The sequence below is a fragment of the Heterocephalus glaber genome, unplaced genomic scaffold (assembly GCF_053883595.1).
Source record: "Heterocephalus glaber isolate CG9 unplaced genomic scaffold, H.glaber_assembly_v1.0 deba00000122, whole genome shotgun sequence".
Taxonomy (NCBI): domain Eukaryota; kingdom Metazoa; phylum Chordata; class Mammalia; order Rodentia; family Bathyergidae; genus Heterocephalus; species Heterocephalus glaber.
The window spans coordinates 85,364,934-85,379,329 of NW_028258138.1; the positions used below are offsets into that span (position 1 = coordinate 85,364,934).

Genomic DNA, 14,396 nt, shown 5'->3' on the forward strand with positions numbered 1-14,396 from the left:
AGCACCTGAGGAACCTCATGAATACCAAACCCGCACTCCAAAACATTTTACACAATATCCTAGAGAAAAGACAATGAGGATCACAACCCCAGGAAGTCCAGCAGAATGAATCCATTAGGCATGACAAAAAATTAAATGCAAAGGGAGAAGATTCAACAACAATAAAAAAGTAATGACAAGAATAAGTCAGTACATATCACTTATAACCATCAATGTGAATGGTCTTAATTCACCAATCAAAAGAAATAGACTGGCAGAATGGGTCAAGAAACAAGATCCAACAATATACTGCTTACAAGAAGCACACTTAATTCAAAAAGAAACTCATAAACTGAAAGTTAAAGGGTGGAAAACAGTACTCCATGTGACAGGAACCTGAATAAAAGCAGGAGTAGCTATCCTCTTTGCAGATCAAATGGATTTCAAACCAACACTAATTAAGAGAGACAAAGAAGGACACTACATCTTTGCAAAGGGAAAAATCCAAGAGGAAGAGATAACAATCAATATATATTCAACAAATACTAGTGCATCCAACTATATAAAACAAATACTAATGGACATGAAAAATTAAATAAACACTAATACAATATTAGTGGGAGACCTCAGTACCCCACTGTCACAAATAGATAGATCAACTAGACAAAAAAAATAAAAAAATACTAGGACTCAATCAAAATCTTGAACAAATGGACTTAACAAATGTTTACAGAGTGTTCTATCCCACAAAGTCAGAATACACATTCCTTGTGGCTGCACATGGATTGTTCTCCAAAATAGACCACATACTAGCTCGTAGAACATGTTTAAGTGCAAAGGAATTGAAGTTATCCCCTGTGTATTATCAGACCATAGTGTGATGAAATTGGAGATCAGTAGCAAAAGAAACTACAAGAATTTCATAAACCCATGGAAATTGAACAGCACACCTCTGAATAACCAGTGGATCACAGAGGAAATTAAAGAAGATCAGACATTTTCTACAATTAAGTAACAACGGCAGTACAACATATTGGAATCTGTGGGACACAATGAAAGCAGTCTTACAAGGGAAATTCACAGCAGTGAATACTCACATTAGGAAAACGGCGAGCTCAATTACACAGCCTGATGCTGAACCTCAAGCTTCTAGAAAAAGAAGAGCAAGGCAAACCCAAAGCTCATACAAGGGAGGAAATTATAAAGATCAGAGCAGAAATCAATGCATTGGAGACTCAGAGAATGATACAAAAAATCAGTGAAGGAAAGAATTGGTTCTTCGAAAGAATAAACAAAATTGATAAACTCTTAGCCAACCTTATCAAAAAAAGAAAAGAAAAGGCTCAAGTCCATACAATTAGGAATGATAAGGATGAAATTACAATGGACCCAGCAGAAATCCAGAGGATCATTAGTACCTACTTCGAGAATCTGTATTCCAATAAGATGGAAAACACAAGAAATGGACAGGTTACTAGATATGTATGAATTGCTAAAGTTGAACGAGAAAGATCTAAAAATTCTAAACAACCCAATATCAACCAATGAAATTGAAAACATAACTAAAAACTTACCAACTAAGAAAGGCCTGGGTCCTGACGGCTTCACTGCTGAATTCTACAAGACATTTAGAGAGGAACTACTGCTACTACTGTTTAAACTCTTCAATGAAATTGAAAGGGAAGCAATACTCTCAAATTCATTCCTGGAAGCACGCATCACCTTGATCCCCAAAAGCAGAGAAAAACCCAACTGGAAAAGAGAACTATAGGCCAATCTCACTAATGAACATAGATGCAACAATCATCAGTAAGATACTGGCAAATAGAATGCAGAAGATCATCAAGAAGATCATACACCCTGACCAAGTGGAATTCATCCCAGGGGTGCAGGGATGGTTCAACATATGCAAATCAATAAATGTAATACCCTATATTAATAAAGCTAAGGACAAAAACCATATTGTCTCAATAGATGCAGAAAAAGCATTTGACAAAATACAACATGAATTCATGATAAAAACCCTACAGAAAATTGGAATAGATGGTCTCTATCTCAACCTGATAAAAGCCATCTATGAAAAACCAACAGCCAGTATCATACTAAATGGTCAAAAACTAAAATCTTTCACACTAAAATCAGGAACAAGACAAGGATGTCCACTATCACCACTCTTGTTCAATATAGTTTTGGAAACATTAGCCACGGCAATTAGACAAGAGAAAGAAATAAAAGGAATAAAGATAGGAAATGAAGAAGTCAAATTGTCATTATTTGCAGACGACATGAAACTATTTAGAAGACCCCAAGAATTCCACCAAAAGTCTCCTAGACTTAATAACCAAATTTAGTAAAGTAGCTGGATACAAAGTCAACACACAAAAATCAATAGCTTTCCTGTACACGAACAGCAGACTCACTAAAAGAGGAACTGGAGAAAGAACTCCCTTCATAATAGCATCCAAAAAAATGAAATACCTAGGCATCAACCTAATGAAAGAAATCAAAGATCTCTACTCTGAAAATTATAGCACTCCGAAAAAAGAGATTGAAGAGGATATCAGAAAATGGAAAGATATTCCTTTCTCCTGAGTAGGAATAACCAATATAGTGAAAATGGCCATACTTCCAAAACTGCTATATAGATTCAATAGTAATTCCCAATTGAAATTCCAACAGCATACTTCACAGGCCTTGAGAAAACAATCCAAAAATTCATTTGGAACAAGAGACCTAGAAAAAGCAATTCTAGGCAACAAAGACAAGGTAAGGGGTATCACAATCCCCAACTTGAAACTATACTACAAAGTTACTGTGATAAAAACAACATGGTACTGGCAAACAAACAGACCTGAGAGCCAGTGGAACAGATTAGAAGATCCAGAAACAACTCCAAACACACTCAGCCACCTCATCTTCGACAAAGGAGCCAAACACCCTCACTGGAGTAAAGATAGCCTCTTTAATAAATGGTGCTGGAAAAATTGGGTTTTAACTTGCCAAAGATCGAAACTAGACCTGTATCTCTCACCATGCACTAAACTAAAATTGAAATGGATTAAAGATCTAAATATTAAAACAGAAACACTAAACCGGCTGGAAGAGAGGTTAGGTAAAACTCCTGAAGACATTGGTGTAGGAAAAGACTTTGTGAACAAAACCTCAGTTGCCCGTGAACTAGCACAACCAATAAGTGGTATCTCTTCTAATTAAAAAGCTTCATATGTCATGTAAAGGTACAAATTTTAATGATAAATGTCATTATATTGTATACCTAAAATGTACCAATGAAATTAATTAAAAAATAAAGGAAAATAAAACGGAGAAAAAGGTTGTATTGAACAGACCAGAAGCTGTGAGAAATTCTGGGAGGAAGAAGATGGCGTCTGATTGCAGATGGGAAACTTGAGGTCAGTTGCCAGACAGTAACAGCCACACAGACATATAATGTCAGAGCGGGGCCACTGTGAGCCACTGAGCTCCAGGCTCAGGACACCTGGGGCTAGTGTTGGAGAGCTGCAGAAGCCAGGTGGAGTCCCTCCCTCTCTGTCTCTCATCCCCTACCTTCTGTTCCCGCCAGGCAGCGGGAGAAGCACAGAAGGGAGGAGCAGGCAGGATTCCAGGACCCAGCCACGCCCAGGAGGAACTGAGCACCAACATGCCCCAGGGCACCAGCCATGAGAGCTTCCCACCCGGCAGCTTATGCCCCCTTCTGTCCCAGGATGCTTTTCCATAAGCAGAGCAAACAGACACGTTATTCAAGACAGCTAAAGGATAAGCGTGTGACCAAGAATCCCCATGAATTTGCAGAAAGCCTCCACCATGGAAAAAAGACCAAACTAACCACAAAACAAAACCAATGAAATTTATACCTAAGGCAATAGCATTAATAGGACAAACAGGCCTGAGAGTATTAGAAAGTATAGTATTCTTAGAGAAATGACAGAGGATGTCACCGCAGAAACTAAAAATATGCTGACTTACTATTTTTAAGGAATGATATAGATATTGATAACATTAGCCATTCCTAGCAAAATACAGACTTATGTATATAGGTTGAAATTTAAGGATAACCAACAAAGAAATAGAAATGGAGTATATACCTTTCAAATTAGTAGAGGAAAACTTTGGAAGAAAAATTTCAATCTAACAAAAATCAGGAAAGAGGAGAAAAACATGGGTAAATGGAAGATAATAACATCATCAATTAAACTAATTGTGAATAGGTTAAACTTATTAAAAGCCCACAGCTTGCCAGGTGAGGTGATGCATGACTATAATCCCAGCACTGTGGGCGGCTGAGGCAGGTAGATCACAGGTTCAAGCCCAGCCTGGGAAACTTAGAGACTTAGTGCAAACCTATCTCAAAATAACATTTTAAAAAGGGCTGGGACTGTAGCTCATTGCAAAGGCCCTGGGTTCAATCCCCACTAGCTCCCCCCCCCCAAAATGGAGCCACAGCTTTCAAATAGGGGTTTACAAAATATGGGTATTTTTTTTAGAAGAATTTCTAAAATGCAAAATAAAAGGAATGTGAGTGATATGCCAAGCAAATGTGATGTTGATATTAGATAAATTATAAAGATAAGTGCAATATTAAGGTAAGTTAGAGCTAGCATTAAAATGGACAGATTAAAACTTACCATTCATGTTAATAATGGAACACAATTTCTTCCTGTTTAGAACATAGTTTATAAAGTATGGGCTGATAGAAATACATGAAAAATGAAAAAACATGGTGCATCCCATCACACTGGGAGATTTGTAATGTGTCTGTCAGGAAATGGACTTTTTGAACTTCTGGAAAACTGGAAGCAGAGATTATTCAGGAATCCATGAAACATTCCTCATATAGTTTTTTTCATATCATTTTATTTTTATTCCTAAATAATTTTGTAAATCTGGAGCAGCAATGCAAATAATGTCCTCAAGAGAACTGACCCTTTCCCTCCAGGACACACTGTTTGGAGATTTGCTGTCTCAGACTTTATGCTGTGTGGCTTTTTGTGTCTAATCTGACTCAGTATCTTAGCCACATAAATCAGAACCTGTGTAGCTTTTACAGAGGGCTGTGAGTGCGTGTGTGCGTGTGTGTGTGTTGGCTTGTTGGGTTTCTCCTGGCGAACTTTCTTTGTCACAGACTCGTCCTTGACATCAGAACCAGCAAAAACTGAAAAGATTGCAGCTGCGTCTTGAAATACTGTAACATCGACTGCAGGAAGTGATGGATGGGGTGGATCGCAGTGATAATGTATCAGATCTCAGCAGCAAAATCACCAAGCTTTATTTAGTTGATACGTATAAAAGAATATCTTTACAGGTCTAGCACTGATGCAGTTTCTTTGAGAAGGATTAAAATACACACGCTTTCTTTGAGAAGACATAGAACCGTACATTTACTCTGTTTAAACGTTCATTTTCTCCTAATGTGTATCCCTCTGATTTTGTTTTCCTGGCTTCAGAGATGCTAGCTGAAGTTGGAAAATCAAAAAGAAACGATGCGAACCAGAGTACCCCGTGCTACCTTGAAAGTAAACCAAAGAGCGTAGCCTCTGTCCTCAGAAGCGAATGTGAACAGGGCCCTAAGAAGGGGGCTACTTGTAACTTGCAAAGGCGGTTGGAGGCCTCGGAGCACAGAGACAGGAAGCGTGTGGGCTCCCAGGGGCCACTTCCGGACCTCCATTTTGGGGACAGCCGTTGCAAGCATGAGGACAGTTCTCAGAAGAGCATTTCTCCTGAGTTCGCGCTGTGCAGGGGTGAAGGGGGCTCGGCTTTAGCCCGGAAGAGAGAGCTCGTCAGCGACACAGGCCCTGCCGCGTTTATGCACGCAGCCGAACACCCTGTGCTCGGAGTCAGTGGAGATAAACCCTCCCCTAGATGCAGTCCTCAGCTTGCCGAATCCGGGTCCACACTTGCGACCTTTCCAGAGTCTCACGAAAGACCAGGCTCCAGGGTGCGCACACCGCCGGGTCCAGGTGTGGGTGTTCAGGAAACTCCGGTGAAGGACCTGGGGGACCTCAGCGGCTCGTTCAGCTGGCTGTCAAACAGCACCACCTTACCCTGTCATAGTCTCGAGTTGTCATTCCTGTACGATAGGCCGCAGGGAGCTCTGGATGTACTGGGGGACTATGTGAAGTTCAAACCCTTCTCGGCAGCCAGTTTCCTTTCAGAGACAGAGGGCGATGGTCAGCCGGGCACACATCGGCGAGACGGAGCCCCAGACCCGTCAGCAGCCGCGTGTTCCCAGCAGGGGACAGCGCGTGGGGCTCGTGGTCACGCGCCGCACCCTGGGGCTGCTCTGTCGAAGTCGGACCTCAGAACTCTGAGCAGTACCCCGCCTGCTCTGCCAGGCCAGCAGCCCTCCCGGCAGGTACCTGCTCACCTGTCCTGCCAACAGGACAGCGGCTTTGACAGCCCATTCATCAACCTGGGCTAATTGTGCTGGATTTAGAGTCACCAATATATCAGCAAGAAAATTGAAAGAGAAGACTTCATACTGAAAAAATTGTGGGCCCTGCCTACTCAGATGTTTTCATAACGTCTTTTCTTACGAGTAAAGTATTCTCATCAAACTACTTGAGATATTTATATTGCCCTAGTCTTCCACAGGCCGGACTGTGTATGTGTAATCTGCTTTTGTGTGGTGCTTGTATTTGGCTGTTAAATCATCTATTTTTATACTTCAAAATTGGCTCACACTGCTGTTTATTTAAATAAAATTGCATGTAATCTGTAGACTTGTCATGAATTATTTGCACTTCATGATATAACAATTTTTTTTTATTTTTTGGTACTGGGGCTCGAACTCGGGATCTTGCGCTTGCGAGACAGGCGATGGAACCACTGAGCTAAACCCCCGGCTCCAGCACTTCATGATATAGAAATGTTATATTGACATCACATTTGAAATTCACCCAGAAGAAATACAGTATATACTTTACTTGCATGTATGACCAGCCAAATCTGATTTTTAAAATTAGCTATATTTATGAGGCTATAGACTTAAAATAGGCATACTTTTCCTGAAAATATCTACTTAAAATTTCAACCCTTGTTTTCAAAAGAGGTTTTGTAGGCTGGGCTTGGTGGCACATCTCTGCAATCCCAACACTCAAGAGGCTGAGGCAGGAGGATGGCTATGAGTGTGAGACCAGCCTGGATTATATAGTGAGTTCAAGGCCAGCCTGAACTATGTACGTAGCGAGACCCTGTCTCTACCTGCCCCCCATACAGGGGTTTTGTTACAAATTGTACAGCTGTGTCCTGGTTTCATTATTTAAAATATTAGTCTGAACTTTTTCAGTTGATATTTGAATTCAAATCATCTGTCTCATCCGGAGATTTTGTCTCTTCTGTGACTTCACATTTTTCTTTCATCTGAAATACCTTTCAGAAATTAAAACAAGTTTTTTTATGTAGTAACAAATGTGACTATTATTTTTTTTCCGTTTACAGAGCACAATTGGCTAATTTACTGATGTTGTGGGTTGAAGCTTATAATTCTGAACTGAAGGACATATCGCAGAAATGAATGATTATCTACATGCCATTGTTTCTGGTAAATTCTTTCACAGTGTCATTGAGAGGGATGAAAATTTTAGGGGTATTCCAGTGATTCTGCAGACAGTTTTGGACCATATTTTATGGACTATATTTTGAGGTTAACCCAGTACATTTTCCCTCCCAGAACCAGGCTAACCCGTAGCGGTGGTGTGGATGGCAAAATACAATCTCCTCTGACCACCTGGAAGTGCAACTTTTAGAAATTGGAAAGCTTTGTTACCTTAACTGCTGACTGGATCTAGATGAGCCCAAAACTTTGCACTGGATTTCAGTGTTTGAGCTCAGGTGTTTCACATCGATGCAGGAATCTGCTGAAATCCAGCCCTCGGGTGGTGGCAGAGCAGAGGGAGATGTTGCTGCTTAGACATGTGGCCACACAAATGCCAGGTCGTTGTGGTGTTGATTGCTGGATTTCACTGGCTAATGTTGTATTAGGGGCTTTCACGTGTGGTTTCTTTCAGATCTTGGTCTTTCCTAGGTGAATTACCATAATGCTGGTTGAAGAGTGTTTCTCTGCCTCTGTTTTCTGAAAGAATTTGTAAAGGGCTGCTATTTAAATGTGGACAGAATTCACTAGGTGAAGACATGTAGTCTGCAAGGGGAGATTTGTAAGTATTTTCTGGTTACAAAGCTATTCACAATTTCCAGGTCTTTATTGGGTTTGACAGTCTTTTATTTTTGGTATTCATTTTTCTTAGTGTAGCTAAATTTTTTTTTAAAAAGGGAAGGGGTTTATTTGGCTTACAGTTTGTAGAGGTTTCAGTCCATAATCAGCCAACTCCAAGGCAGGGACAACAAACAGGCATGGGAGAGCATTAACAACATGGCACAAGGGAGCAGTGGTAACAGAAGAGTTAACAGTGTCTCTCTGCCCCTTTTATCTTATTCAGACTACTTAGGGCCGGTAGCCCTCACACCCTCAATCCTAATGCCCTTGAGCCTAGCATTGCATCATGAACCAATTCCAGCTTCACATTCTCTAGGTCAATCCTATGACCACATGGGGCTTTGGGGGGATGTCTAGACCCAAACCATAACATTCTGCCCTGGCCCCCCAAAGATTCATGTACATTCCTTTACACAAAGGGGATTTAGTCCATCTCTAAGAGTTGCCAAAGTCCTAACCATTCTAGCATTGCTGAAAAGTCCAAGTCCAAAGTCTTCTCTGAGATTGAAGGAAAACTCTTAACTGCAGGCCCCTGTACAAATGAAAAGAAAGTCAAACACTTCCAACATTCAATGGCACAAGATAGACATTGCCATTCCAAAAGGTACAAACAGGAGGATATAGAGGAATGGGACCAAAGTCCAAAATCCAGTAGGGGAAGCATTAAATCCCACAGTTCCATTTCCAGTGTCCCCAGAAATCTGTGGCAAGTTGTGAACTCCTAAGGGCTTGAGTGGCTCTGCCCCTGTGGCATTTCTTGTGGTTGTAGCTCCCATGGCTTCTCTCGGGCTGGCTCTGCTCCCTCCTTGCAGTTTTCCTCAGATGATCCACGCTCCTGGCTTCTCCAAACTTCTGGTGTCTCAACTGCACTTTCAGCTTCACACACTGCCCTCTCAGGGGCACACTGCCTGGCCCCCCGGGCCTTTTTTTGAAATCTGGGTGGAAGCCTTCCTGACCCCACAGCTCTTGCATTCTGCATGCACCTAAAACCAGCACCACACAGATGGTGCCAAGGTCTGCTGCTAGCTGGAGCAGTAGCCAGTCTTCCCTCTCTCGGCTTTAGGGGTCGAGTGCCTGGATTGCTGAGCACTCTGAACCCAATCCCAAGGAACAAATTCTCTAGGCTGCCGCCATTTTGGAACAGCTTCCCTAGGCTGCCGCCATGGTGTGGCTGTCACCATTTTGGAAACTGGTTCTCTGGGGCTTTTTTCTCAAAGCAAATTCCTTCACCTTTATAACTCTGAGCCCGCAAAGTGTGGAGTCCTGCTGCTTCCTGTGATGCTCTCAAGCCACCTTTTCTATTTTCCTGTTCCTTCTCAGTAATCAAGATCTGCTCTGCTCTGTCTTTGCAGTCCACAGCTTTACTAGAGCTTCCTTTCTGGCTCAACTCAAAATGTTTTAAATCATTCTGCTGGTCTCTTTGCTCTTGATTCTCCACATAGATCTGGCTGAAAGCCCCCAACAGTAGCCATGCCACTGGCTCAATATGACTGCCTTGAAATTTCTTCTGCAAGATTAATTAGTCTACCGCCCCTAATCTCAGTCTCAGGCAAAGTCTCTGGACACGAACAAAATGCAGACAAACTTTCTGCCAAGCCAGAACACACATCATCTGGAGTCCAACAGCCAATGCAGTCCTTCCTAACAGAAACCCTCCCAGTCTGGTCTTTATAAGCTTTCTGGTCTTCTGAGCTCTGACCAGAATCTCCCATACAGAACAACCTAAGGCATTCCAGAGCTGCTTCTGTAGCCAGCATCTCTGGATCTCTCCTAACTCTTCTTCCCGCAAGCCAGCTCCAAAGGCTTTTGAGCCACATGGCCAGGTAATGTCACAGCAACGACCCCACTTCTCTGGTACCAAATGTCTTTGTTAGTTATTTTTCTCTTGTTGCTGAGACAAAATACCAGAAACCCAAAGTTAAAGGGCAAGGGGTTTATTTGGCTTGCAGTTTGTAGAGGTTTCAGTCCATAATCAGCCAACTCCAAGGCAGGGACAACAAACTGGCATAGCAGAGCAGGAACAACGTGGCACACACAAGGCAGCAATGGTAACAAGAGCTAAATGTTTTTTCAAGTTTGATTTTTTTTTTCCTCCAAAGAACCGTGGTTTTTAAATTGTTTTATTACTTTTTGTTTCTTTTTTCATTGATTTCTCCCTCTGATTTTCTTTCTTTCCTTCTGCTTGCTTTAGGTTTAATGCACCCTTTTTTATTCTAAAAGTGGAAGTTTAGATTTTTTTTTTGATGATTGATTTTGAACTATTTTTTTAAAAATTCTTTTATTGGTACATTTTAGGTATACAATACGTTTACATTTATCATTGGGTGCTTGTACCTGTACATGATGAATCTTGGTTCTTATTTTTTTCCCCATTACCTGTGCGCCCTTCACCCCCGTGGAAGTTTAGATTATTGATGTAAAACTGTTCTAATGTGGTTGTTTAAAAGTCCAAGTGGCCTCTACACACTATTTAAGCTGTACCTCATAACTTTTGATATGCTGTGGTTTTGCCTTATTTCTAAGAATTGAGAATTTTCCAGATGTCTTTTTTGGTGTTTATTTTATATTTCTTTGCTATTGGAGGATACACTTTGAGTAGATTCCAGTCCTTTAATTCTTCTGAGACTTGTTTTCTGGCCTGCTTGCCCTGTGGTCTGTCTCGGAGTATCCACACACACTGGAAACAGTATGTTTTGCAGGGGATAGAGATTTCAGAAATGTCTCTTACATCATCAGTTCAGTTGATAGTGTTGGTCAGGTCTGCTATAGCTGTGCTAATTTTCTGCTTTTTTGGTCTTTTAGTTATCAAGGGTAACTATAATCATTAAATTGTCAATTCCTTTCAATTCTATCAGTTTTTGCTTCATATATTTTAGGGATTTCTTGTTAGCTTTATGTAACCTTTATATTCATTACATCTTTTTGATGTATTGGACACTTTGTCATTATTATTGGTCTCTAATAATATTTCTTATTGTAAAGTCCATTTTGTCTGTAATTACTACAGCCACTCCAGCTCTCGTATGATTTTTGTTTGCATACTGTCTTACTTTCTCATCACTGAGACACAATACCCACACCCACAAATTGAAGGAGAGAATTATTTTGGCTCACAGCCAGTCAGCTGGCCCCAAGGCAGTGTGGTGTGGCTCAGGGGCATAGCAAAGAAGCAGCTCATGGGATGATGGCAGGAAGCAAAGAGAGATAAAGGAGGAAGGAGGGAGATAAACCCTTCCAGGCCACACCCCAGTGACCTCCTCCAACCAGGCTTCATCTCCCAACATTACACCCACCTATAAACTCATCAGCAGATGAGCCCAGTCTCACAGCCCCAGGACCCAGTCACCTCCCAAAAGCCCCACCTATGAGCATATGAAGCTTTGGGGGGACATCTAGATATAAACCCCAACAGAGCACCGATCTTTTGCTGTCTTTTTCTCTTTATCTTCTTTGCATCTTTTAATCTGAAGTGAGTCTCTGGCAGGTAGTGTATTACTGGTTCTTGCTCTTTTTTTGTATTCTGTCAAACAAGCTTTGCTTTTTCATTGGAGTTTTTTAGTCCATTAAAGTTGAATATAATTATGGCTGGATTTGCACCTGCCATATTCTTTGTATTTTGTATATCTTATGTCTCTTGTTGATTTCCCTTTTATTGCCTTTTATGTTAAACAGATACTTAGGTTATAATTTTAATTACTCAAATTTTAACTTTTTATTTTCTAAGTGATGACTGTCAGTATTATAGTAGGCATCTAACTTTTTATAGTCTTTCAGATTAGTACTAACTAACATCTGGTAAAATACAGCAACTTTCCTCTAGATTAGCTTTATCTTATTTATATATAAATATGTATAATTAATGTTATATTCTTTACAAAAATCACATCTAAAGAAATTAAAAGTGGTAAAGAACACATTTATAGTATATTTATATTAATATACATTTATGTTTACCCACATATGAACCATTTCTTCTGCTCTTCGTTTTGTCCTGTGCATTTAAGTTCCCAAGTCTGCTCTCGTTTCCTTTCATTATAGTATTTCCTTTAGGATTCCATGTAAAGCAGAGATGCCAGGGACAAATTCTCTCAATCTTTAAGAGTTTATTTCACATTCATTTTAGAAGGACAGTATTTGATGGATTTAGATTTCTTGTTCAACAGCCCCCATTTCCATATGTCATTCCACTGTCTTAGGGCCACCATTGTTTATGCTGAAAGGTCAGCTGTTAATTGTATTGTTCTCCTATACTGATGAGTTGTTTTTCTCCTGCTTTTTAAGATTTTCTCTTTGGCTTCCAACAGTTTGAGCAGGTGTATGTAGGACTGCATTTATTTCTGTCTGTCCTACTTAGGTTTTGTTAAGCTTCTGGGGTTTGTACATTAATCTCTTCTAAAAATCAAGTTTAGGCCAGATGTGGTGGTGTGCACCTATAATCCCAGCACATAGAAGGCTGAAGCATGAGGATCACCATAAGTTCAAGGCCAGCCTGGGCTACCTAGAAAGTTCAAGTCTTGCCTGAATTATATAGCGAGAACCCTGTCTCAGAATACACAAACAGACAAAATGCTTAAGAGGTTTTGTGGCCATTATTTCTTCAAATTTTTGGAAAGTTTGTTTTTATTATTAGTGCCTATTGATTTTATAAAATAACAAGTTTCAATGTGTATATTTTGATCATATCTATTCCCCCCTATTACCTTTCCTTAAACTCTCCTCTGCCTATTCCCTTCCTCTTGTCTAATAATAGTCTCTCTTCTACTTTCATGCTGCTTGTTTTAGATTCCAGATATTAGGGAGACCATGGATACTTGTCTTTCTGAGTCTGGCTTATAAGAATCAACATGGTGATCTTTCATTTTCCTATAAATTACAAAATTTTATTCTTTATGGCTGAATAATACTCCATTATGTATCTATGCCACATTTTCTTTATTCACCTGTTGATGGGCACCTAGGCTGGCTCTCTATCTGGCTTTTGTAAATTACACTGCCAGAGACATAGGTATGCAGGTGTCCCTATAGTATGCTGACATAACTCCTTCAGATATATACCAAGGAGTGGTACAGCTGGGTCAAATGGTCATTTTATTTTTAGGTTTTTTGTGGAATCTTTATACTGATTTTCTAGAGTCACTATATTAATTTATATTCCCACCAACAGCATAGAAGGATTCCTTTCCCATTCCATCCTCACTAGCACTACTGTTTTCTCGGTTCTTAATGACAGCCATTCTGACTGAGATGACATGAAATCACAGTGTAGTTTTTTTTTTTTTTTTTTTTTTTGGTACCTGGGATTGAACTCGGGACCTTGCGGTTGTGAGGCAGGCGCTAGAACCACTGAGCTGAATCCTCGGCCCCACGGTGTAGTTTTGATTTGCATTTCCCTAGTGGCTGAAGATATTGAACATTTTTTATATACTTTTTAGCCATTTGCATGTCTCCTTTAGAAAAGTATCTGTTCATTTGCCCATTTATTGATTTTTTTGTAGGATATTTTAAATGTCTTTTAAAAAATATATATTTTAGATATTCTGTCAGAAGAGTACCTGGCAAGAAATTTTCTCTGATTCTGTAGGTTATCTTTTCACTTTGTTGATTGTTTCCCTTGCTGTGCAGAAACTTTAATTTGATGCAGCCCCCTTTGTTGATTCTGGCTACTATTTCCTATGCTGTAGGAGTCTGATTCAGGAAATCCTTGCCTGTGCTTATTGCTTCAAGTGTTTCCCCTGTGACTTCTAGCAGTTTCAGAGTTTTGAGTTTTTTGGTTTTGTCTTATTTTCTGTTGTGTGTGTTTTTTTGTTTGTTTGGTATGAGGATTGAATCAAGGACCTTCACACTGGGCTAAATCCCCATACCCTTTTTAATTTTTTGAGACAAGGTCTTGCTAAGTTAGCCAGGCCAGGCCAAACACCTTAGCCTTCTACAGTGCTAGGATTACAGCATTTACCATCATGATCAACATAAGTTTCAGGTCTTATACTTAGATCTTTGATCCATTTTGAATTGATTTTTGTTCAGGGTGAGATATAGGGGTTTAGTTTCAATCATCTACATTGGGTATCCAATTTTTCCAGCACCATCTGTTAAAGAGGCTATTTTTTTCCTCTAATATATTTTTGGCTCCTATGTCCAGAACTAGATAGTTATAGTTAGATGGGTTTGTTTCTGTGTCCTCTATTGT

General features: G+C 40.1%; 1 protein-coding gene across 8 annotated transcripts in view; it reads left to right on the plus strand.

Moving 5' to 3' along the window:
* The window catches only part of Cep152 (centrosomal protein 152), a 90,906-nt gene extending 84,192 nt beyond the window's left edge, over positions 1–6,714 (plus strand). For 7 of the 8 annotated variants that reach the window (XM_021261403.2, XM_087181020.1, XM_087181030.1 and 4 more), the window contains one exon: positions 5,442–6,714. In XM_021261403.2, the coding sequence (XP_021117062.2) occupies positions 5,442–6,415 (974 nt within the window). In that variant the 3' untranslated portion in view covers positions 6,416–6,714. The remainder of the gene's footprint in view (positions 1–5,441) is intronic. The other variant, XR_015439040.1, reaches the window with a different exon arrangement.
* Positions 6,715–14,396: the final 7,682 nt, after the last annotated feature.